General features: G+C 41.3%; 1 protein-coding gene and 1 long non-coding RNA gene across 2 annotated transcripts in view; both read left to right on the forward strand.

Annotated features, from left to right (window-relative positions):
- The window catches only part of LOC306962771 (uncharacterized protein), a 1,040,752-nt gene that overhangs the window by 463,685 nt on the left and 550,686 nt on the right, over positions 1 to 26,381 (forward strand). The window contains exon 9 of the mRNA XM_079556046.1: positions 11,165 to 11,248. Within this exon, the coding sequence (XP_079412172.1) occupies positions 11,165 to 11,248 (84 nt within the window). The remainder of the gene's footprint in view (positions 1 to 11,164; positions 11,249 to 26,381) is intronic.
- On the forward strand, positions 8,683 to 9,633 carry LOC306962773. Its single transcript, XR_013792852.1, has 2 exons — positions 8,683 to 8,753; positions 9,561 to 9,633. It is a non-coding gene; the product is annotated as an uncharacterized lncRNA (long non-coding RNA).

Genomic DNA, 26,381 nt, shown 5'->3' on the forward strand with positions numbered 1-26,381 from the left:
TTTTTGTAACTTTTTTGCTGGATTTTTGTCTCTTTTTTGCTGGATTTTTGTCACTTTTTTGTTGAGATTTTGTCTCTTTTTTGCTGGATTTTGTCCTTTTTTTGCTGGATTTTGTCTTTTTTTTTGCTGGATTTTTGTCACTTTTTTGTTGAGATTTTGTCTCTTTTTTGCTGGATTTTGTCCTTTTTTTGCTGGATTTTGTCTTTTTTTTTGCTGGATTTTTGTCTCTTCTTTTTGCTGGATTTTTGTAACTTTTTGCTAAATTTTTGTCTCTTTTTTGCTGGATTTTTGTCACTTTTTTGCTGGATTTTTGTCTTTTTTTGCTGGATTTTTGTCTCTTTTTTGCTGGATTTTTGTGTCTTTTTTGCTGGATTTTTGTAACTTTTTTGCTGGATTTTTGTCTTTTTTTGCTGGATTTTTGTCTCTTTTTTGCTGGATTTTTGTAACTTTTTTGCTGGATTTTTGTCTCTTTTTTGCTGGATTTTTGTCTCTTTTTTGTTGAGATTTTGTCTCTTTTTTGCTGGATTTTGTCTTTTTTTTTGCTGGATTTTTGTCTCTTCTTTTTGCTGGATTTTTGTCTCTTCTTTTTGCTGGATTTTTGTCACTTTTTTGTTGAGATTTTGTCATTTTTTTGCTGGATTTTTGTAACTTTTTTGCTGGATTTTTGTCTCTTTTTTGCTGGATTTTTGTCTCTTTTTGCTGGATTTTTGTCACTTTTTTGTTGAGATTTTGTCATTTTTTTGCTGGATTTTGTCTTTTTTTTTTTGCTGGATTTTGTCTCTTTTTTGCTGGATTTTTGTAATTTTTTTGCTGGATTTTGTCTCTTTTTTGCTGGATTTTTGTCTCTTTTTTGCTGGATTTTTGTCACTTTTTTGTTGAGTTTTTATAATTTTTGTCGCTTCTTTTAGTCACTTTTGAGCTTTTTTTGTTGCGTTTACATCCTCATTTTCTTCTCGTTTTTTGCCTCTGTTTTGAAGCAGCTTTTAGATTTGGAGAATTTGCAGAAAACATGTTCAGGTGGGAGTTAAGAGGTTAGGGCCAGGGAGATGGTTAATTTTAGGGTTAGGGTTAGAATTATTTGTATTTTTACTCATAGATCTGTACGAAATCACAGCAGACCGTCCCTCCCGAGCAGACGATCTAGCACTAACCTTTAAAGAAGTTCTATTGACGCCAGATTCAAAATGGCGTCACATTCCAAAAAGTATTTCCAAGAAGTTTGTCGGGTTAAACTTTCTTTTGAAATGTGACTTTGAAATCTCTGAACCACCTTTTAAGTTCTCTGAGTTTCACAAACCAGTTTTACATCATTGGAAAATGTTTTTTTACCCATAACTTTACCCCTCATTGCGCCACCTTGTGGAATAATAGAGGAATTGTATCAAACAAAAAGGCTTTATCTTTGTACGTGACATTTTGGAAATAAACGGTGACATTTTACAGATACAAGAACTAAAAAGACAAAGTGTTTTCAGTCACCTTGAGTCTCTCGCTCTAAAACCAAAAAATCAGGTTAGAAATCTGGGATTAATCATGGACTCAGCAGCTTTTTACCATCTGAAAAACATGGCTCAGATCAGAGGAACAGTGTCAAAACCAGACTTAGAGAGACTTATCCATGTGTTTGTCTCCAGCAGGTTAGATACTGTAACGGCTGCTCACTGGCCTCTCTAAACGAGCTCCAGAACGCTGCTGCTCCAGTCCTGACAAGAACCAGGAAACACGAGCATATTAGTCCAGTGCTCCGGTCTCTGCACTGGCTTCCTGTCACTCAGAGACTTTAAAACAGCTCTGCTCGTTACAAGTCTTTTCATGGTTTAGCTCCAAAGTCCATCTCTGACATGTTACAGCCGTATGAACCATCTCGGGCCCTGAGAACTTCAGGGAGGGGCCTCCTGGTGGTTCCCAGAGTCAGGACTAAACACGGTGAGGCTAAAGCTAAAATGTGGAACAGTCTTCACGAGGATGTGAGACAGGCCTCGACTCTGACAATGTTCAAATCCAGGCTGAAAACAGTTCTTTTTACCGATGCAAATGACTGAAAGTGTTTTATCTGCACTCTCGCCTTTTACTGGAATTGATTAATTTTATGTTGATGTTTTTATTGATTCTATTTGTTTTCTTGTATTTATGCAACTGTGAAGCTTTGAATTGCCTTGTGTATGAATTGTGCTCTACAAATAAACTCGCCTTGCCTAAAAAAACACATTTAATTTTCAAGGTTCTCTCAAAGAATAAAGGAAAATCTGTATATCTCTCCCAGAGGCTTTGACGCGGCTGATCAAAAACATCATATTTTTTTCTACCGTCCAAATCAAACTTCCAGATTTAAAAATAGGAGAATTAAGCATCACAGACAAAACATGTGACAACAAATCTGTAAATCAAGCTTTCAAAGAACAGATCTGTCATGATTATGATGGAAGATCAAACTTCAAATATTACAAAATCCAACAATGTCAGAAAAACATTGGACATTTATAAAATCACACCCAAAGTAAAAGAAATGCAATTTAAAACTCTTCATAATGACTGTCCATCTGCGGAGACGTTAAGGGTAGATTTGGTTTTGAAGTCGACCCGTGTGATTTTTGTCATTAAATCCAGAACAAACATCGATTCTTCTCTTGCCCAGTGAGTGGAAAGTTCCGGCAGGAGGTTCATCGCTGGTTAAATACTCAAATTAATGATCTCGAGCAATTTACAATTGAAGATATTCTTATGTATAACTCCAAACTGACCAGGGACATTCAGAGCCGTGGGAAGATGTTTTAGTGAGGGGGCGCTGAGGGACAAAATGTGCCCCCAAAATACTGTTTCTGTGGATAAATCCTGTTTATTAACCTCTTAACTCCCGCCTGAACCGAGAGCATTTTCTCCAGTTCAGCTTTACCCAAATCCTGTAGGCCAGTGTAACGCCTCATTTGAAAGACCTACAAAACTAAATGGATCTTTTTCCTCACGTCAGGTTTTTTTTCATCACTTTTTTTGTTGGGCAGTCGTCTCATTTTTGTCACATTTTCGTGACTTTTTTGCCACTTTTTCGTGAAATTATTCGCATTTTTTTATCAAATTCCTATCACTTTTTCTGCCATTTTTTCCTCAATTTTTTGGTCAAATTCTTCTCACTTTTTTGGCCATTTTTTTCTCACATTTTTGTCAAATTTTTGTCATTTTTTTGCACATTTTCATCATTGTTTTCGTCTCAGTTTTGTTGCTTTTTTCACACCTTTTTTTTGTCTTTTTTGTCAAATTTTTGTCATTTTTTTGTCATTTTTTTAATAATTTTTTTGTCACATTTTTTGTCATTTTTTCGTTTTTTTTTTTAATCATATTTTTGTAATTTTTTTGTCACATTTTCACAATTTTCTCAGTAAATTGTCACATTTTTGTAATATTTTTTTGGTCAATTTTTTGTCATTTTTTTCATCAATGTTTTCTCACTTTTTTCACATTTCCATCCTTGTTTTCGTCTCAGTTTTGTCGCTATTTTCACACCTTTTTTCCAGAAGCTTTTGGATTGGGGTAAAGCTGGAGAAAACGTGCTCGGTTCAGGTGGGACTTAAGGGGTTGATATTGCCTGCAGTTCACAAACTATCCACCAGGGGGGGCTGCAGCGCCCTCAGCACCCTGGGTTCCCACGGCCTTGACAGACACCAACCTTCTCTCCGTCCCCAGAACAAAACTCCGTTGGTGACAGAGCGTTCCAGGCGGCGGCTCCTAAACTGTGGAACGCCCTAGACCTGAGGGCCCCACAGTCTCTGGAGACTTTCAGAAGAGACGCAAGACTTTTCTGTTCCCTTATTAACATTTTAACTTTTGTGTGTTTTTATTATTGTCAGTTTTTACTTGTGTTGTAGCACTTTGAGATTTCCATGTAAAGTGCTTTACATATTAGAGGCATTATTATTATATTATTATTATTATTACCTGTTAAGGCGCAGTTTCTGGTGTTATGCTAATTTGCGCCACCAGATGGCAGTAGCGGCCCGTGCGTAGGAGACTGACGTCCCCGGTCTCGCGCAGAGTTAGCTCAGTTCTGCGTCAGGTGAAGTCACGAAAGGCAGAGCCGCGTCTGAAAACTCTACTTGTCTGTTTACAGGTGGGTTGAGAACATGAAGCTCTGTCCGGGTAACACTAGTGGGACAATTGTTCATTTTGAGAAGATGTTTCATTTATGACAATCGGATGTTTTGGCGGCTCTTTGTACAAAACCACAACCGCCGCGAGCTGCCGTTAGCTCCGGTTACTACAGACGTTGGTCCGATATTTCCATTGTTTTTTCATATTGTTGACACACATTGGTGTTTTGAAGCAGTTGAGTACATTTAGTGAGCTGGAGATCTGTAATTAGTCATTCTTATGCCAAGTTTAAGGTTGTTTTTGTAGCAGAATATGTATGAGAGACTGACGTCCCCGGTCTCGCGCAGAGTGAGCTCAGTTCTGCGTCACGTTTTCAACTGACGTCACGAGAGGCAGAGGGTTAGCGCGAGATCGTCTGCTCCGGAGGGACAGTCTGCTGTGAAAACGTGAGATATCATGACAGGGAAATGCTTAACCTCTTAACTCCCGCCTGAACCGAGAGGATCTCTTTCCTCACGTCATCACATTTTTTTCCCAACATTTTTTTTGTTGGGTGTTCAACTCATTTTTGTAACTTTTTTGTAATTTTTTATCACATTTTTGTCAAATTTTTGATCACATTTTTGTCAAATTTTTGTCATTTTTTCGTCCATTTTTAATCCATTTTTTGTCACATTTTTGACATATTTTTGATCAATTTTTTGTATTTTTTTGTCACATTTTTGTAATTTTTTCGTCAATTTTTAATCCATTTTTTGTCACATTTTTGATATTTTTTTAATCAATTTTTTGTAATTTTTTTTGTCACATTTTTGTAATTTTTCGTCAATTTTTTCGTCCATTTTTAATCATTTTTTTGTCACTTTGTTGTCACATTTTGTCAAATTTTTTCGTAATTTTTTGTCACTTTTTTTTTTCATTTTCTTGTCAGTTTATCAAATTTTTGTCATTTTTGTGTCAAATTTTTATCAAATTTTTGTCATATTTTTGATTTTTTTTGTCACAATTTGGTTTTGTTTTTTTGTAATTTTTTGTAAATTTTTTCTCAATTTCTGGTGACATATTTTTTGTCATTTCTTTGGTCATTTTTGTCACATTTTTGCCACTTTTTCATCAATTTTTTCGTCACTTTTTTGTCACATTTCCATCATTGTTTAATTGCCATTTTCACAGCTTTTTTTTCCAGAAGCTTTTGGATTGGGGTAAAGCCAAACTGGAGAAAATGTGCTCGGTTCAGGTGGGAGTTAAGGGGGTTAACCTTAAGGATTAGGATTATTTGTATTTTTAGACAAACCAACTCATAGATACAAACTCACAGCAGACCGTCCCTCCGGAGCCGACGATCCAGCACTAACCGAGGCAGAGCCGCGTCTGAAAACTATATTTGTCTGTTTACAGAATAAAGCCTGTGTCTGTCTTCACGGGGGAAACATCTCCTTCACTTCATGAGGGCCACTCCTGTCCGGGTACAAGGCGGCCGTGAAGCAGGTAAAGCAGGATCTTCATGATGCTCGGGTTTCGTTGGTGTCACTGTAGCAAAACAAAGAACATGCATAACTGTACAATATGAGACTGTGCGCAGCATAAAGTGTCATTAAGTTCACTCACTTGAGCAACAGGCCAGTCTTTCAGCTGCTCCTGATCCTTGATATCTGAAGATGAGCTCCTGGATGCAGCGTCACCTACTGGATCATCCATGCTGGGCTGAATGAATGGTCCTGTGTATTATGTGTGGCAGGAGTGGAGTCCTGATAGGTCTATATCAATATTTATCATTCATTTGGAGGAAAACCAACGATTTGTTTTGGGAAGATTTTTTATTTGAAAATCATATTGTTTTTCCGGATGGTTTTCGACGTCATCTGTTTCAAACATTGCTCTATATTCATTCCAACCAACTGAAATACGCACATTTGCGACATTAATGATCTTTATTTTAATTGTACTCATTACGATTATAGACAATATTGACATTCTGTAGATCATCAGATACTTCGCGGCCTAATGGGTCACGTGCGTGACTACAATGTGGAAGGTCAGCGGTTCGAGTGGGCTTTGAAGTGTCATCTTTGGTTTCAAAACACAGAAGCATTTTACGGTTTATGATAATGATTCTTGGCATCATTGAAAACCGTGCTCTTTTTAAAATGTCCAAATAAAGTGAATTTACTGGATCAGCATTAATGTTTTTCCCAGTGGGTTCACAGTCAGTGGGTTCCTGGGGACAGGATCGATCCACTGACCTTGTACCCGTGAGCCCGGCGCTCGACCTATGCAGCCCGACGAGCAGAACCGCTTCCGCCTGTGGCGCAGTCCCACAGGGACTGGTGGCTTTACAAGTTCTTGAATCATTTTATTATTGTTATATGTTATTAGCGCAAATTTGCCCCCGGAAATGGCTCTGTATTTGCAGTTGCGGCTCCACCAACCACAGAACTAGATCTGACAGACACCTGTGCGTAATTGGCTCACGCACTTCAGCTGCGCCTCAAACCCACCTCCAGGCGCTCCTGCACAAGGGGGGGCTGGAAGTGGAGCGAGCTGAGCGACGGAAAGAGGGTTTTTTGCCGCTCGGTGTGAGCCCGGCGTAAACAAGATTGAAATCCGGTGTTGAAGATCCGCGACCTTTTGGCTGAGGCCGCAGCTCTCGCAGCTGGAGGTGAGAAGGGCCATGGCTCACCCCCAGCATACGTACCAGTCCAGTATGAGGTTAAAAGCCTTTTAAAAGTGTATAAAAATGTCAAATCCAAGTAAAACCTTTTTCCTTTTCCTTTAATAAACGTAATGTGTGTTTTTCAGTCGTGCTCTTAGTCCCATTAAGTGACTTTTCATAATAATGTCCATCATTTATCTCTTCATATTTCTGAGGTTTCATTCAAATATTACTGTGTTCATTATGAGGTGGAATTATTTTATTCTCGCAGCTCAATATTTGTTCAATTTAAAATCCTAAATTCATCAGAAATTGGGATTTTAACCTCTTACCCCCCGCCTTCACCGAGCACATTTTCTCCAGTTCGGCTTTACCCAAATCTAAAAGCTTCTCGACTGGAGCTCACAGCCTTCAGGCCAGCGTCACGCCTCATTTGAAAGCTAAGACCGACATGTTCTCACGTTTTTCTTTTTTCCAGAACATGTGCTTGGTGAAGGTGGGGGTTAAGAGGTTCAATGATGACAATAAACGTGACACTTTATGCCGGGGGGAAAATAAGCACTTCTAACCTCTTAACTCCCACCTGGGCATGTTTTCTCCACTTCTCCCAATTCTCCAAATATGATCAAAACTGTGAGGAAAAAATTAGATGAAAATGAGGAAGAAAACGCAACAAAAAAAGTAACAAAAAAGTAACAAAAAAATGACAAAAATGTGACAAAAAAATAATAAAAAAGTGACAAAAAAGTGACAAAATTTCAACAAAAAAGTAACAAAAACGCAGCAAAAAAGTAACATAAAAGTGACAAAAATGCAGCAAAAAAAGTAACAAAAAAGTGACAAAAAAGTAACAAAAACGCAACAAAAAAGTGACAAAAAAAATAACAAAAAAGTAACAAAAACGCAACAAAAAAGTGACAAAAATTCAGCAAAAAAGTGACAAAAAAGTGAGAAAATGAGATAAAAAGAAAACCTGAAAAAGAGGAGAAAATGCCTGTGGTTTTGGCGGGGGGCAAGAGGATAAACAGCACAATGATCCAGAGTGTTTCCAGCTTTGGGCTTTGAAGAGGATGGTATCGATTCTTCATCAGCATCAGTTCCTGTTCAAGTGTTTGAGCAGATCTTTCACATATGGAGATGAACCTGGGCAAATATCATCCAATTCCTGCTTATTCCAACTGGTTTTCCTCATTGTCCTTCAACAGCTTTACAGTCTCCAAACAGATTTATTTTGTTTTTGTTTTGTTTATTTGTCGTGACGTCACATCCTGTCGCTCTCTTGTTGTGACGTCACATCCCGTCAAAGTGAAAGTAGAAAGTGTGTGAATAAAGTAAGAGCTTCGACGATGTCCAGAAGAATGAGCCCGGACTAAAGTGGTCCAAAGCAGAGCTGCAGTCGGTCTAAAGGCTCTGGGCAGGTCTCGGTAGGTCCGTCTGATTTTTCCTCCATTATTAGGATTGATTTGAGTGTTTTTCCTTTTGAAGGCGCAGTCATCGTGTCTCCGTGTGACGCACTTAAGAAACCACAGGTTTTACGCTTCAAACACTTGGAAAACAGTTTGTTCTGAAGCAGTTTTTCGGATGAAAAACATGGATTGAGTTGTTTCTAGATGAAGCTCCGTGTCTTTATAGAGATGGGGATTTGATCAACACTTTTCTACACTTGTTTTTCTTCTATAGTTCCGAACTTTGACACTATATCTCTGGTTCCGACAGAAGTGTCTGGGACATTATGAACGGCTTAAAGACACTTTACATCTACACAAACACTGACACATGTTCATTAATGCATCATTCATGGGCCTGACGTCACGTGGTGTCTCTGAGGAGGATCAGGATCTAGGCCTATACGGAAGGGCGAGTCTCTTTGTTTCCCCAAAGGCTCAGATTTTCATCCTGTGTCCTGGACATTTAAGACATAACACCTCTTTTGTTCAGTCATAGAAACCACAGATCTACTGTGAAGCCGATCCACCGGGATAGTGCGCCCCCTGCTGGACCAAGCGGATCCACCACGGTATTTAGAGTCTTGAGAAAGAAACTTAACCATGTTTTGTGCAGTTTTTGAAAAGAATGTTTAAACATGTTTCATATTTTACAATTGTATTGTTGGGATTATGTTTGTAGTTCAGGATGTGCCGACGTGTGACTGAGTTTACATGTTCTATGTTTCACTCCAGCTGTTTTAATGTGTTTCCCAGGGAACTGTACACAGTGTTGTTTATTATTATTTATGTGTTTAAATTAACATTTGTGTGAATCAAACAGGCCATTGCTGTAATCAGTGAAAACAGGAGAGAAACCATTGGGTTCATGTTAGTTTTGCAGATGTAATAACAAAGTAAAGTCAAACGTTGTCCCTTCAGCTCCTTCCCTGTTTCCTTCATTCAGCCGCACTTAAACCAAAGATCAACACTGAGAATGTGTCAAATAAGACTTAGTTTGTTTGTAAGGTTTCTGGTAAATATAGAAGAAGAAATAAGAAATATATTCAATGGGAAAATGGACTTGGGGTCGAACCTGAAAGTTTGGAGGTCAGTTTGGCCCCAGGTCTTACTTTGATCAAATGCTTTGCTGGGAATGGATTTGCACAAATCTAAGTAAAACCTGCAGTAACAATGAGATCGTGATCACGGCTCAGGAGCTCAGAGACATTTGTCACTCACACTAAAGGCTGACAGTTCCAAACTCCTGTAATAATGAAGTGCTGCTGTTGCTCCAGGTCTTCACACTTCACTCTCTCGCCTGTAAAGCTCCATGTGTGATTGTGGCTGGTGGTGTCAGAGTCAGTCCTTCATTAAAGCTGCTGACATTATGTTCACAGACAGTGGACGATGGAGCCGACGAGTCCTGGTTCTGGCCCTGATTCTCCGGATTCGGGTCTCGGCTTAAAAAGGTTTGTCGACTTGTGATTCCACTAGAACATCTGTTTTCAACAAGCAGCTGTTGTATCACAGTATTCAATGATAATAGTTCTATGATTCTGTGGTTTAAATAAACAGTCTGGATGCTTTAGCTGTTTGTTAGATTCAATTCAAAAGGGAAAATGGATCACACACATTATTTTACACTAGCCTTGATACTTTGTACCAAACTAAATTTAGTTCAACTTAATGTGCTCTGTAACATGTGTAATAACTTGTACCTGTGGGTCAGATGCACAATGGGATAATCTGTCTGTTCCAGCCTGTGAGTGAATGATTGTGATGCGTAGAGGTTCTACAGGCCGGGCTCTCGCAGACATAGTGAGCAGGTCGCCCACAAGAGCACAAGGATGACAATGATTTTATGAACTGAAGAAAGTGGTTTTAAGCATTTATTTGTTGTTAAATGCATTGCCTAATAAACCTTTATTCTAACGTAACCATACCCGGCTCCCCTGGACTCAAAGGACGGCTCACACAGAGCGTCTGGAAGCTCAACACGTACCTGCTTTCTGTAGTAAATGATACAATGTATTAGTACTTTGTAGGTACATGATGTAATAGGACATGACTCTAACCCTAAGGGTCTCGTGTTACATTATGTACCTACAATCCAATACAACTTTATTTATAATGCACTTTCAAAACAACATAGTGACCAACGTGCAGAACAACAGCAAGATGTGACAGTAAAAACCAGGAGCACAGTCACGTACAGTCGACTTAAAGCTACAGTAACACATCCGTTTTAAGAGCCGACTGAGAAACAGAAGCTGACCCTGTCTAAGGGCCAGGGCTGTGCGTTCCACAATGTTGGGCCTGCAGCTGAAAAAGCACCATCGCCTCAGTTTCCTTTGAGTCCTCGGGACGACTAACAAAGAGTGGCCTCCCGACCTGAGGAGCAAAGTACTAATACAAGTGATTCCATTGTGTATCTAAGCCATAGGTACGAGTTATTACAGATTGTTACAGAGCGCATCACATTGTACTACATTTAGTTTGGTACAATGTGTCAAGGTTACTGTAAAATAATAACCAGGCTAACTCCAGGCTGCTGTGTGCGCTCCAATCATTTGGAACTGCACAGCAGCCTGGGGACCATGCATGAAATTTTCACATGGATTTGGGAACCAATCACAGAACGAGAAGTGACGGCAAGATGATAACGAGCTATTCGATATACGGAAGCTTGTAGTTTATTTACGGATTAAAAAAAAAAAAGTGTATTTACGGATCCAAAATATCCAGTCATTTCTCCTGTTAGTGCGGCTGTAGAGTGGGCCCTGGAGAATCACTACTTCCTGCCTCTTTTGTCATTTTTAGGGAAAAAATTGAATTACCTGGGTCTACAACCAGAAGCAAATCCAGATGTAAACCAAGCTCTGTTCCCAGCTGTGATTCTCTGAAGTCCAAAACTCTGAGTGACAACTTTAAAAGGTTTGTCCAGTTTTTTGTCTTTTCCTCCATTGTCACTTGCTCTCACTGTCACCTCTGTTCTCCTCAGGGACTCAGAACCTCCAGGTCCTGACCTGAGCTGTCAGTCCATGCGGAGTAATATGTCTATGAACTGGGGCGATCACTTTAAAAGGTTTGTCCTCATCTCTCTGGTCAGTCACAGTTTCCAGACACACTGTGGTCCTCAGACTGGACGACTCTCTGTGGTGACAGTTTAGAGCTGAGGGTCTGCTCTGTATGAAGGAATCACAGGCACAAGATTCAGTCCCTGGTCCGTGTGGGCGTCTGTGAGGAGCATGTTTCTCTCTCCAGGACTGGAGGAGTTTCCTCAAAGTGTCTGGTTTCTCTCGGTTAATCCTCCAGTCAGGTGATTCTGAGCATCATTAAAGCAGATTTGTTAAAAGAGTAAAAAGGGAGTTACAATAAAAGCATGAATCACCAAGTCAAGATCCGAGTTGGATAAACGGGGTCAGAGGTTAAGGAGAAAGTTGAGAGGTCAGACCGGTGTCCGTTCTGTGCTCTTCCAGAATGGACATATGTCCAGTCCGCCCTGAAAACAACCTGATCGCAGTCGCTTTAACAGATTCTACAGTTTTCTACATTTTCAGTAGAAAAATATTTAAATCAATGTGTTCTGAGAAAAGCTCTCGTCCACTCAAAATGGTTCCTGGACCTCCAGTTGAGAACCACTGGTGTTTTCTGATTAAACTTCCTTTGTGATTGTAATTATTAATCATTTACCAGAGTTTAAAGCTTAAAACCTCTTCTCCCCGTCTTAACCCAGCGCATTGTCTCCAGTTCTCCGGCTTTACCCAAATCTAAAAGCTTCTCGACTGCAGAGCAACAGTGTGATGTCTCATTTGAAAGCTAAGGCCTACAAAACTGATAATACGTTTTTTTCACGTTGTTTTGTCCCATATTTGAAGCGTTTGTGACGTGTTTTTTTATACATGTTTCCGTCATGTTTTTGTTGCTCTTTTCTCTTTTTTGATGATCTTTTGTGGCTTTTTCGTCACTTCTTGTCACTTTTCTATTGTGTTTTTGTCCTTGTTATTTTTACCCTTTTTTCCAGAAGCTTTTAGATTTGGGTAAAGCCAAACTGGAGAAAGTGTCCTGGGTTCAGGTAGGTTTAAGAGGTTAAGTTGTTTTCAGGAGCAGGAAACATAGATTTAGATTCAGACTCAGATCTTGGCCTAATCGTCTGTTCCAGATACTGACACACATTAAACAAACATTGTTTGAAAACTATTGTATAAATAATGATTTAAACACCATGAGCTTCTCCAGTCATTACTTAACACTGTGACCAGAAATATCGTGGAATTTTAATCCCTTGTTTATTGAGAATTTCACTTTTGTGAATCCAATAAATTCATGGATTCTTTTTCTTTTGTTTCCTCAGTAAAGAAATTGAAAAACTTGGATCTATGATCAGGAACAAATCCAGATTGAGACCCAGCTGTGAGTCTCTGAGGTCCAAAGATCTGATCATCGAGTTCAACAGGTTTGTCCAGTTTTCTGTCCATTTCTCAGTGTAACTTTCTCTCACTGTCGCCTCTGTTTTCATCAGGGACTTGGTCACCCCTGGTTCTGGCCTGAGCTGCTTTTCTGATGCTACATTTGAAGACACAGAGTAAGTCTTCTGCAGTGATACGGTGTGAGTGGTTAAACAGGTCTGAGTGAGGAGGTCGGAACCAGTAAAAGACAAGAATAAAAGTCAGACAGAAAGTCTAGTTTGAAAACCTCCTCTCCTTGGAGGGCAAGCTCACTGTGAAGACAATGGCTACAGGTTCAGTCTGGTCACTGTCGCTCTTATAAAAATGGCTTGAATGGTTTTCTGTTGAAGCCTGTCCCTCTCAGATGTGTCACACTGAACTCTATTTCCAGAGAGGAGTCCTGTCCAGAGCTCTCTGACCCTCATCTGCTCCACATCTTCATGGTCTGTACAGTGTCCTTATGTTCGGTACATGTGTGTGTGTCGTGCTCTTAAAGCTGTGCTGTTTGTTGCAGGGTCTGGAGAAGGACATCCTGACTTTTGTCCAAGAGCAGCTGAGGAGGTTGTACAAGGTCCTCGCCTCAGATTACCCAGAATACTTAGGGCATGAGGAGGAGGACCCGAGCGCAGAGGCTTTTCTGAACTTCACAGTGGACTTCCTGAAGAGGAGGAAGCAGGAGCCACTGGCCGAGCGTCTGCACAGCCGTAAGAACTGTCTATATGATTTATTAGGGCTGTGCATTGAATCAGATTGTGATTAAAACTATGCTTGGCTTGATGTCAAGGTCTCTTAATCTCATTTCCCCTGATTCTCCTGTGTTCATGTGTTGCATCGCCGCGGTTTGTTGGCTCGGAGCGTTTTTGTTTCCGAAAAGAGACACTTCTACTTGCAACAATAACCATTCATTGCACTAAAATCTAATCTGATTCCACACAAGATGTTATATTTGGTATAAAGAGAAGAATCTAGATAAAACCTAATAATATATGTAAGGGTATATTTTAGACTCAATGATGTTCACGATGGAAATGTGTTTTTGTGTAACTTGCGGCCGCTCTACAGTCCACAGGGTCACTCAGCATCACAGAGTCATGTCCATGTGTTTTGTGTCTTAGTGAGTCCCAGAGTCTGCAGAGATGAACTGAGGAGGTTTCTGCAGCAGAAGTTCATCTGTGTGTCTGAGGGCATCGCTAAAGCAGGAAACCCCACCCTCCTGAACCAGATCTTCACAGAGCTCCACATCACCGAGGGAGGGGCCGCAGAGGTCAACCAGGAGCATGAGGTCAGACACATCGAGGCGGCGTCCAGGAAACCAGCCGTTCCAGAGACCACTATGAAATGTGAAGAGCTCTTTAAAGACCACAAACAGGCAGAAGAAACAACAAAGAGACAAGGGCCGATCAGGACAGTGCTGACGAAGGGCGTGGCTGGAGTGGGGAAGACGGTGCTGACTCAGAAGTTCAGTCTGGACTGGGCTGAAGGCAGAGCCAACCAGGACATCCAGCTGCTGTTCCCCTTCACGTTCAGACAGCTCAATGTGCTCAGAGACAGACAGTTCAGCCTGGTGGAGCTGCTGCACCACTTCTTCAGTCAAACCAAAAGCCTCTGTGGATTGAATCACCAGGTGCTCTTCATCTTGGACGGTCTGGACGAGTGCAGACTTCCTCTGGACTTCAGCCGGACCCGGGTCCTCACTGACCCCACAGAGAGCGTGTCTCTGGAGGTGCTGCTGGTGAATCTCATCAGAGGGAACCTGCTTCCCTCCGCTCGCCTCTGGATAACCACACGCCCCGCCGCGGCCAATCAGATCCCGGCTGAGTGCGTCTCCATGGTGACAGAGGTGCGAGGGTTCAGCGACTCACAGAAGGAAGAGTATTTCAGGAAGAGGTTCAGAGACGAGCAGCAGGCCACAGCAATGATCTCCCACATCAAGAAATCTGTAAGTCTGTTCATCATGTGCCACCTGCCGGTCTTCAGCTGGATGCTCACCACAGTCCTGCACCATGTGATGGACTCTGAAGTCAAAGAACAGCTGCCTCAGACAATGACAGAGATGTACATCCACTTCCTGGTGGTTCAGGCCAAAGTCAAGAGCGTCAAGTACGACGGCCGCTCCGTGACAGACCCTCACTGGAGTCCAGAGACCAGGAGGATGGTGGAGTGTTTGGGAAAACTGGCCTTTGAGCAGCTGCAGAAAGGAAACCTGATCTTCTACGAGTCAGACATGAGCGAGTGTGGGCTGGACGCTGCAGACGCCTCAGTGTACTCCGGAGTCTTCACACAGGTCTTTAGAGAAGAGCCAGGTCTGTACCAGGACAAGGTCTTCTGCTTCATCCATCTGAGCGTGCAGGAGTTTCTGGCTGCTCTTCACGTCCATCTCACTTTCTTCAACTCTGGAGTCAACCTGATGCCCGAGTATGAGTATTGGGATGAGGAAGAGTCTGATTCTGAGTCTGATTCTGATTCTGAGTCTGAGAAAACATCTCAAGTGAAGTTCTATCAGTCTGCTGTGTACCTGGCCTTAAAGAGTCCAAATGGACGCCTGGATTTGTTCCTGCGCTTCCTCATGGGTCTGTCTCTGTCGACCAATCAGAGTCTGCTGTCGGGTCTGCAGACTCAGACAGGGAGTCGTTCACCGACCAACGTGGAGACAGCAGAGTTCATCAAAGAGAAGCTTGATTATAGTAAATTATCTGCAGAACAAAGAATGAACCTGCTCCACTGTCTGAATGAACTGAACGACCACAGTCTGGTGGAGCAGGTGCAGCAGAGCCTGAGAGAAGGACGTTTATCTGATAAAGAGTTGTCTTCTTCTGAGTGGTCGGCCGTGGCTTTCCTCGTCCTGTCCTCAGACTCAGACCTGGAGGAGTTTGACCTGAGGAAATACGATCCTTCAGGTGCAGCTCTTTACGCTCTGATGCCACTGGCCAAAGCCTCCACCAGAGTCATGTGAGTCCACTTCATTTATATGGTTCATTTTATTAGTACAGATACAAACAGAAGCAATATTTACAAGAACGTCTGAGAACAAAACCTTCAAACTTAAACCAGAGCAAATACACCAAAATGTGCTGAAAGAGTAAAGCAGTAAATCTAAACAAAACCAAATGATTAAAGACACAAAGGATCAGACGACTCAGTTTAAAGACAGTTTTACAATCGTTTGCTTTAACTGAGTCTTAAAGTTTTCTTTGTGTTGAAAAATAACTGGTGCACTATTAAATCTGGGACATTTAAAGTCCAGGTCAGAAACAATAAAGCCAAAAAGATCCCACACAGAAGTTCAAGCCTCTGCCTCAGCTGTGGCCGAGTGTAGGACAAGGAACGTGAAGAAAACTCCTTTATCATCACACCAGTGTTATTGGTTTAACATTAAAGGGATGTTTTAGAATCAATCATGACATTATTTAAGTTTTATTTATTCTTTTATTCTTTTATTTAAATGGTTTTGTTGTCGACTCTATGGTTTTGTTATTGTGTGTGTTTTTTCTGTCCCACAGGATCTAATAAAGTCTTTAATTGAAACTATCAAGACTGTTTTAGTTATAAATATCTCTCTTTCCCACAGTTTATCTGGGTGTAACCTGACAGTATTCAGCTGTCCTGATCTGGCTCCAGTCGTCAGCTCGTCCACTGTGACTCACCTGGACGTCAGTCACAACTTCCTCGAGGACAGGGTAGTGAAGCACCTGTGTGATAAACTGAAGAGCGCCCCCTGCAGGCTGCAGACCCTCAGGTGAGTTTCAGACACAGACCTCAGTCAAACTGTATCAAACAGAACTATAGTATTTGTCATTAGTTTCTCTGAGCAGCCTTTCACCTGCACCTGCTGAGGGTTTGAAAAACACATTTGGCTAAAATCCCTGTGTTTGTCTCAGACAGAAGCACTGGGAGGCGTGGCTCTAATAACATTGTTTTGGATGTTTCATGTTTTTCTATAAATCAGTGTGATTTTGGGTGGTCCTTTAAACGGCTCACAGCAGCCGCGGTACAACAGCCCTCCTTCTGTCTCTGCACCTCACACTCTTTGAACCTGCGTCATTAACAAGGTACAGCCTTAATGTGTTCACTTTAGAATGAAGATTTAGCCCAGGGAAGTCAGAACTGTGGCCCAGGGCCCAAATGCGGCGCCTTCAGGATCCCAAAAAGGACCAGCACTTTTTACTCTTTCACTTTAAAAATCATCATGAGCTTCATTAAAAAGATGAAAAAGAAAAGACAGACGGACCTGATATTAATGTTCCAAACACCCTGAGGAATAGTTTGTCCACCTCCTCCAATCCATAAGGCATCACTTTATTCACATTAAACCAGAAAGTGTAACACAGAAAATGTATCAGTAAATGTAAACTCTCTCCTTGTTCAAAATGAAAAGTAGATTTTAGATTGTGAGGAATTGTCTCTATATTAATTAACCTGTGGAAGAAGTTCATTATTACTATTAAGTCAAATTTCACAAACTAAAATGGTAAAGATAATCAATAAGACCTCTTGTGCTCTATTGGCACCAACCAGTCAAGTCATTGTTCTTCTTCTCCAGCTGTTCTGAGCTTTAGTGTAATAGTTTCTCTCCACATCTGTCTCTCCTCAGTTTGTCTGACTGTCTTCTGTCCGATGGCTGCTGTGATGATCTGGCCTCAGTCCTCAGCTCCTCGAGTCTGACACACCTGGACCTCAGCCACAATGACCTCGGGGACTCAGGAGTGGAGAAACTGTGTGCTGGACTGAAGAGCGCCCCCTGCAGGCTGGAGGTCCTCAGGTGAGACTGGCCCTACAGTGTCTCCTGTGTCCCACAGTCATGACTGATATTCAAAATCCAATCAATTTTATTTGTATAGCGCTTTTCATACATGTCATGTAACACAAAGTGCTTTACAGATTTAAAAAATATTCTCTCACACCCACCTCCTTCCAAAAATACAGACACATTGTCCCCACCTCCCCAGAGACACACACAAGCACACAATACACACTCAAGGTAAAACAGTGGAGACTATGGACAAAAGGCTAAGATAAGGCTGAGATAAGGCTGAGATAAGGCTGAGATAAGGCTGAGGTAAGGCTGAGGTAAGGCTGAGGTAAGGCTGAGGTAAGGCTGAGGTAAGGCTGAGGTAAGGCTGAGGTAAGGCTGGGTGCAGATAAACCAGGTAAGGGAACACCATCCAAGGAGCCGTCTGCATCGGGAGCGGCGCCTCGGCTGCAGCCACAGGGACCAACACAGGGTGCCCGGACAACACCACACCTCCATCCAGACACCCACAAGACAGCCCCCCAGCACCCACAGCCAATCACCGCTCCCGAGGCAGAGGGCTCCTCCAGAGGAAACTGGGAGAGCATAAAAATTGTTAAAATAAATAAAAGTACGTGAGTAAAATTGAATAATAGGATAATAAAAAATAAAAAAAATAAAAAGACAGAGAGGTAAAATACATAAATACAAAATAAATATCAATAACTATTAAATGTCAATTTAATTAATTGTAAGGTGCTGATAAATAATAATAAATAGGCCTAGCAAAAATAAATATCAGTTAAAAGCTAAGCTAAAAAGGTGGGTCTTGAGCCTGCTCTTAAAAACTTGAACGTTCTCCTCAGCCCTGAGCTCCTCCGGCAGGTGGTTCCAGAGGCGAGGGCCGTAACACTGGAAAGACGCCTCACCGTGAGTTTTTCTGTTGACTTAAGGAATAACTAGGAGACCCCTGAGGAGGAGCGAAGGGGCCGTGAAGGTTCATAGGGTAAAAGCAGTTCTGATAGATAAGAAGGACCAAGACCATTAAGACATTTAAAAACCATTAAAAGAACTTTAAAATCGATCCTGAAACACACGGGGCCAATGCAGCGATTCTCAAACCGGTGTAATGTGGTCCCGCCTCCTGGTCTTCGTCAGGACTCGAGCTGCTGAAGTTTGTAAGAGTTGTAAACCTGAGATCCTCTTTTTGGGAAGACCAGAAAGCAGGGCATTACAGTAGTCGATACGACTGGTGATAAAAGCATGCATGAGCGTCTCCGTGTTGGCCCGAGAGAGAATGGGGCGACTCTGGCCATGTTCTTTAGATGGTAAAAACCTGTCTTTGTGATATTCTTAATGTGTGGAATAAAAGTCAGCTCAGAGTCAAAAATCACGCCCAGGTTCTTCACCTGTGAGGAAGGATTAAAAGACAGTGACTGTAGTTTGGGTAAAAGTCTCTCTCTCTGGGCCTCAGGACCGATGACTAAAACTTCAGTTTTGTCCTGGTTAAGCTGGAGAAAGTTTTCTGCCATCCAGGATTTGATTCTAAAATGCAGTTAAAACGTGCATCCATTGGCCTGGTGTCATCAGGAGACATGGAGATGTATAACTGTGTATCATCAGCATAACTGTGAAAGTTGACTCCATGTCTCCTGATGACATCACCAAGAGGGAGCATATACAGGTTAAAAAGCACTGGGCCTAAAATCGAACCCTGGGGCACACCACATGTGATTTTATGGACTTTAGAGGAGCAGGTTTCCACACTTACCATGAACGTCCTGTCTGTGAGGTAGGAAGTAAACCATTTGTGTACAGCACCAGAGAGGCCCATGTGTTTTAAACGAGTTAAAAGAATAGTGTGGTCGACTGTATCAAAGGCTCAGATCCAGAAGAACCAACACTGTCAACTTTTTAGAATCATAATTTAATCTAAAATCGTTTAAAATGTTTAAAAGGGCCGTCTCGGTGCTGTGGTTTACCCTAAAGCCAGACTGGAATTAATCAAGGACATTATGTGCATTTATAAAATCACTAAGTTGGGTAAAAACAAGTTTTTCTAAAATTTTGCTTAAAAATGGTAAGTTGGATACTGGTCTGAAATTGTTAAAATCATTAAAATCCAAATTGCTCTTCTTCAACAGGGGCCTCACCACCGCCCCTTTAAAGGCAGCAGGGAAGACCCCCGTCTGAAGAGAGCAATTCATCATGTTTAGAAGTTCGTCTCTAAAAGATCCATAACATGTTTTAAAAAACGGGGTTGGGGCCGGGTCTAAAAGACATGTGGTGGGCCTCACTGAGGAGAAAACTTTATCAAGCATCTCAGCATTAACCAGGACAAAACTGTCCAGTGTTTCCTCTGGAACAAGTAGACAATCAGATGTATTTAAAACCGTGTTTCTTTGGGTAGATTAAATATTACATCTGATGGTGTCTATCTTCCCCCTGAAGTGGTCTGCAAATGCCTCGCAAAGGGAATCTGATGGAGTTTCACGGAAAGCTTTAGGATCATGGTGAAGAAGGTTGTCAATGGTTGAAAAAAGAACCTTTGTATTATTTTTATTGTCCGATATGATTTTGGTGAAGTATGAATTTCTTGAGTTTCTAACTGTTTTATTGTATGTTTTCAACTGTTCGGCGTAAATTTGGTAATTGATTGTAATTTTATTTTTCCTCCATTTTCTTTCTAGCACCCTGCAATTTCTTTTTTGTTTTTTGAGTTCCTCATTTTTCCATGGGGGCGTGGGTTTGACTTGCATTTGTTTCAGTTTTAGAGGCGCGACCAGGTCAAGGGTGGATTGAAGCTTACTGTTAAAATCATCAACAATAAAATCACAGGGTGCAGGTAAAACCAAGGGGGGGTGTTTGTCTAAAATATTGATAAAAGTTGCAGCCACTTCAGGGGTTAGATGGCGTTTCCTTACAGTTCTCAAGGAGGTCTCACGCTGGATAAAATATTGTAGCTGCTGTGTTTTCAGACTGTCCGGATGCTTAGTCTCAGAGAGGGGCGGGGCTTCTCTGGCCTCAGCTCTAGGCTCCGCCCACTCTGCTGTGAGAGAGTTAGACTTGAGCTACAACCATCCAGGAGCCTCCGCTGAGCTCCTGAGCGCTGTACGGGACGACCCCCTCTGCCCCCTGGACTCTCTCAGGTGAGGAACACAGACACTCACGTCTCAGAGGTGGATTTCAGTGCAGTCACACTCTCCCATCATCAACACAAGGTCAGACATGAATCCAACACTGGACCTTTTGTTATTGCAGAAGCTCATTGAAACAAAGCCACAGTGAATGTGCTGTAATCAAAGCTAAAGGCGTCCAACCAAACATTGGAGCATGTGACTTTTTCTTGTTGAGACTTTATTTTGCTCAGGCTGTGGATTTGAATAGACTGTGGATTCATTCATTGAAAGTGGAAATGGTTTGAAAGCTCACCTGACAAACCCTAAAGGCTCCCGAGCTGAAAGTGGAGGGTTTATCAGTGGATTGTTCCCTGGTTTGGTCTCGGTCTCTGCTCTGGTCGACTCTAAACTTGTCACCTGTGAATCCTCAGTGAATGACTGTGTTTCAGGCTGGATCCTGCTGGAGAGCGATGGATGGTTAAAGGCCTAAGGAAGTGTGAGTATTCAGGAAGTGATGTCATTGGTGTGTTGTAAACAGTAGACTGTGAATAATGGAGGGACTGTGGAGGCGTCGGCTTCACCCATAGCGGCTAAAGGAAGCTCATCCATGCAAGTTATTTAACCATGCACATACTTTTACTTCAAGATCACTTTCCTTTGACAATTCTATTCAAATATCATTAGATGTAACTGTTTTTCATCTATAGACAGGATGAACATCCTTTTTATTCTAAACCCTCAATGTTCTGGACAAAGAACATTTCACACTTATTCTGTTTCTCTGCTGACATTGCATTCCCTCAGTTACAAATCCAAGTTCCTCATGTTCAGCGCCTGCGTAGCCTCGTACCCTTAACACTGTCGTCAGGAACAGGAAGTGATGTTGTGTATTTGTGTCTCAGATTTGTGTGAAGTCTTTCTGGATCCGAACACGGCCAACAACACACTGGAACTGTCCCAGGATAAACGCTCTGTGACCCACGTGAAGAGGCTGCAGCTGTTCCCACCTCACCAGGACAGGTTCAGCTCCTGTTCTCAGGTCCTGAGCTCCACGGCTCTGACCGGCCGCTGCTACTGGGAGGCGGAGCTTAGAGGGGACGTGGAGATAGCAGTGAGTTACAAAGGAATCAGAAGAAATGGGGACAGTGAGGAGTGTAGGTTTGGAGGCAATGATCAGTCCTGGAGTCTGAGGGTCAGGGGAGGCAGGGGGTATTTGTGTCATAATAAAAGGAAAATAGATTCGTATTGGAGCATGTCCTCAGGTAGAGCAGGTGTGCTGCTGGACACTGAGGCTGGAGCTCTGACCTTCTATCAGGTTTTATCTGATGGACGTCTGATGCACCTCCACACCGTCAGCTCCAGTTTCTCTGAGCCTCTGTTTGCCGGGTTTGGGCTGGAGCGCCCGGGTTCCTCTGTGTCGCTGCTGAATCACAGACTTTGATTCTTCCTGAGTTCCTTTAAATCAGAGCGTGAACTAAACCTCAGATGAACTTGCTCTTCACAGGATTCATGACGCCACAATGAAATATATCCTTGTATGTAAATATTTGGACTATTTCTTCCCTTTTAGAGGATTTCATTTTTGTTTCCATGATCCAGAGTGGAAAATGACCTGACGACACAAATGTCCCACTGCTCTAAAACGGGACCCACTAGGGGGTCGCCAGAGCATAGAGATAAAATATATATTTTACTATTATTATTATGGCGTCGTAGCAAACATGCTCTTTTACCAGGGTGCCATTATTTGTTCTAAATTTAATTCATTTTTGTTTTAACCATTGTTTTTTCTTTGTTTTTTTAAGAGTTGTATAGTTTAACCTCTTAACTCCCGCCTGAACCGAGAGGATCTTTTTCCTCACGTCACATTTTTTTTTGTTCATCATTTTTTTGTTGGGAATTACACTCATTTTTGTAACTTAAAAAAAAAAAAAAAAGGCAAAAAAAAACCAAAATGTTAAATTTTGTCACATTTTTTATCAAATTTTTGTCTTTTTTTTGGTCATTTTTTCGTCCATTTTTTGTCAATTTCTTGAGACTTTTTCGTCATTTTTTCATAAATTTTTCGTCACTTTTTTGTCACATTTCCATCATTGTTTTCGTCTCAGTTTTGTCGCTATTTTCTCACCTTTTTCCCCAGAAGCTTTTGGATTGGGGTAAAGCCAAACTGGAGAAAATGTGCTCGGTTCAGGTGGGAGTTAAGGGGTTAAAGTCCCTGTTTTTCCCACGGTCTGACCCGGGTGGGGGTCGCGGCTCTAAAAGGTTGAGAACCACTGCTCTAAAATAACAAAGGCTTTGTATATGTGCTGCTCCCTATTGTGTCATATACATTTACACCGAGCGCTTTAGATTAAAGCACATTGATTATTCTGTATGTTCTTCAATCAATAAAGTAACTGAATTATTATTTGTGTGATTACTGACTTAATTACTGATAAGTTAGCTCCATCAACCTACCAGAAACCCTCGGCAATTTTGAAGCTTCAGCTCATTGAGTCTCACTGTCCATCTGTCTGTCCAGATAAAACCCTTCAGATTCATTCAATATCTCACAAACTGTTCCTTTAACTTGTGTTTCAGTGACTTTAGCTTTTTGAGTGTTTTTAATGATAAACCTGCTTCAAAAACTTGTTTCAGCTTTTTCCTTTTGAGAACATGTGAAGGAAAATGGAGTCGCAAAGAAAAGCTGAATCTCTAGAATCAAATCATTTTGTTTGGGGGAAAATAAATCTCTTCCCTGTTTTTAACTCATCCATCTCGAGTTTGACGTCTTTAAATTGTGCAACTATTAACAATATATTGGGAAAACAGTCCAGTCGAGCACCAGAAAATACACTTTTGACTAAACCTCGTGAAATAGCAAATTACTTTAATAATGTGTTTATTGATAAGGTGGACAAACTCCGAATCAATAAACCAGTTTACAACTCAAAAACATGAACACAAAGCAAGTGACAAAGTGTTTAAACTCTTTAGATCAAACCAAGCCGGGAGGTGTTGATGATTTGGATGGAAAACTCCTGAAAATAGTGGGCAATTACACAGCTGGACCTGCGAGCCATATTTTCAACACAAGTATCAATAAAAGCATTTTCCCGGTTTCATGGACAGCTGCTAAAGTCGTCCCAGTTCCAGAAAACACCACACAAAGTTTGAGTGGGTCAAACTGCAGAGCCATTATCCTGCTGTCAACATGAAGTCAAATTCTAGAAAAGATTTAGTCCAGTAAGAAAACCTGAAAAAGGCTCCGTTAACACTTTTGTGGTTCCGGAGTGTTCGGGGTCGGCAACCGTGTTTTTATGTTAATATAAGATGTCGGGAACATATTTCATGAAGATGCCAATCGCTGTCGCCTTCGTTTGTTTTTTATTGGAGAAATAAGAAGAGAATGTTTACCAAAAAGTCGCACCTTAAGTCATGCACTATCTGTCAGTTAAAATGAAATATCTGCAACATTAAACACGATGTTTTCATGAAATTTGCACTGTATGTGTAGTTTGACAATATCTCACTTCACAGGAAATCTTAGGTTTATAGGTTTAAAAATAAACAAATCAGTTTTTTCACAGTGGAAACAAGATGGCTGCCAGAGCTGAACTGGCTGATAGTCAGTTCAATTGTTGAATCTTCAGAAGCAAATCAGAAGCACAGGTGGATATGGACGTATTCATCAAAATGCCCTAAAAGCTGATGATACTTGTGACTAGAAATAAGTTGTATATTTCATGTATTCATCAAGAATAATCCTTTAATGCATTCTGTATTTTATATTTTTACTTCGAGAGCCCATTGTTCAGATCAAATTCTTCTGCAGTGTTCATGCATAAAGCTGTATGTGATGTGTGGTCATGTGACTCTATACACGATCACACGGCCACGACTGGTCTGAGGGAGACTGTTGGTGATATTGTGCCGATGGCCGATCGACCACCTTTAGAAACAGCCTCACACTAACACATTCAAACATCAGCACCGCCACAAAAGCTACAGTTTCAGATTTTCCTACTAGACTAATTGTCACAGTAAAACAATTCTTTACGGATAATTCCAACATGCAGATCGTGTGGGCCACTCGACACAGATGGTGGACGACTGCTTTACTTCAGTGACAACTATTTGGTTGGAGCCGTTTTATTAGATTTCACACTGCAAAAAGTATTTAACTAGATCAGTAGAAACATCTCAATTTGAGCACAATAATCCACATTTTAGTTGTTTTGACGAGTTAAGAAGTTGTTGGGTGTTTGTCCTGGATTATTTCACTTGTTCTGAGATGTTTCTGACTCGTTTCGATACATTTCGTCCTTATTTCAGGTCAGTTTCTTTGCCAATGGGGAAAGAAAATTGGTCTTGTCTCATTGGCAGTTTTACTTTCTTATTTCAAGCGAGATTTACCCTAGAACTGGTCTGAAATGTCCTCAAACAAGCAAAGGAAACTCGGTCCGATCAGGAAAAGTGTCTAAATGAGTGAAAACCGCTCAAAACAAGAAACATTTCCTCAATTCAAGTCATTTAAGCCAATGCCTGATATTCACTTTCAGCTTTTGATTCATTAGATCATGAGTTGCTACTAGAAAAACTAAAGCATTATGGGTTTTCATTACATGCTATTGGGTGGTTTTCCAGCGATCCTTCACATCGTAAACAACGTGTTTTTCACAACGGTAGTTTCTCTTTCTCAAAACGACTGCAATGTGGTGAACCTCAGGGCAGCTGTTTAGGGCCCCTGCTCTTTTCGATCTTCACTAACGACCTGCCATTGGTGTTGGATCAGGCTGAAGCTGTGATGTTTGCAGATGACACCACGATATACCTGCTTCATCAGCTGATGTTCTGTCCAGCTCCTCAGACAGCGATCGAAAGTCTGTCGCGAGGTGGGCTCGTGCAAACAAACGAGTGGTGAACACATCCAAAACAAAAAGCATTACACTGGGATCTAGCTGGAAACTAAAGGAAAAAGCACAATGAGAACTATCAGAGGACGGCACAGCGATCACTCAAGTAGAAGAAATAGAACTTGTGGGAGTCATCATGGACAGCAGACTGAGGTGTCCGAGCATATTGATCGTACTGTTGCTGTCATGGGAAGAGAGTCAGCGGTTTTCAGAAGATGCTCAGATTATTGAAGCCAAAATGTTCTTTCACTGGTGATCGAGACCATTGTTCTGTCCCATTGACATCACTGCCCAGTGGTTTGGTCCAGAGCCTCCGAAAGAGATATTGAGAAGCTACAGTTAGTGCAAAACAAGGCGGCACGTCTCGCGCTACGGTGCTGAAAATATACAAATATTCAAAGGTTGCACCAAACTTTAGGCTGGACTTTGGTGAAGAACAGACTGCACTTTGCTCTTCTTTGCTTCTTTAAAAAGACTCTTGTGTTAAAACTCCCTAAGGTTTTGTATGATGTGCTTGTATTCAGTTGGTTCGTACACAAGTTTAACACAAGACACGCAGTAAACGGTCATTTTACTTTTCCATCATGTCAAACCCAGACTGGACAGAGGCTGTTCTGTTCAGAGGGATGAAACCCTGGAACTCTCTGCATTTCTAACATTGCAGACGGAAACATTTTCCAAAAGACTCTGTTGTCACATCACTACAAAAAGTCAATATCAAGCATTGGCTTAAATGACTTGACTTGAGGAAATGTTTCTTGTTTTGAGCGGTTTTCACTCATTTAGACACTTTTCCTGATCAAGTTTGCTTTGCTTGTTTGAGGACATTTCAGACCAGTTCTAGGGTAAATCTCGCTTGAAATAAGAAAGTAAAAATGCCAATGGGACAAATGCCCAAGAACTTCTTACCTTTTTGTAATTTTTTTGTAGATTTTTTGTCAATTATTTGTCTTTTTTTCGTCATTTTTTGGTATTTTTTTAGTCATATTTTTGTCATTTTTTGGTCAAATTTTTATCACATTTTTGT

The sequence above is a fragment of the Gobius niger genome, assembly GCF_951799975.1.
Source record: "Gobius niger genome assembly, chromosome: 5".
NCBI lineage: Eukaryota > Metazoa > Chordata > Actinopteri > Gobiiformes > Gobiidae > Gobius > Gobius niger.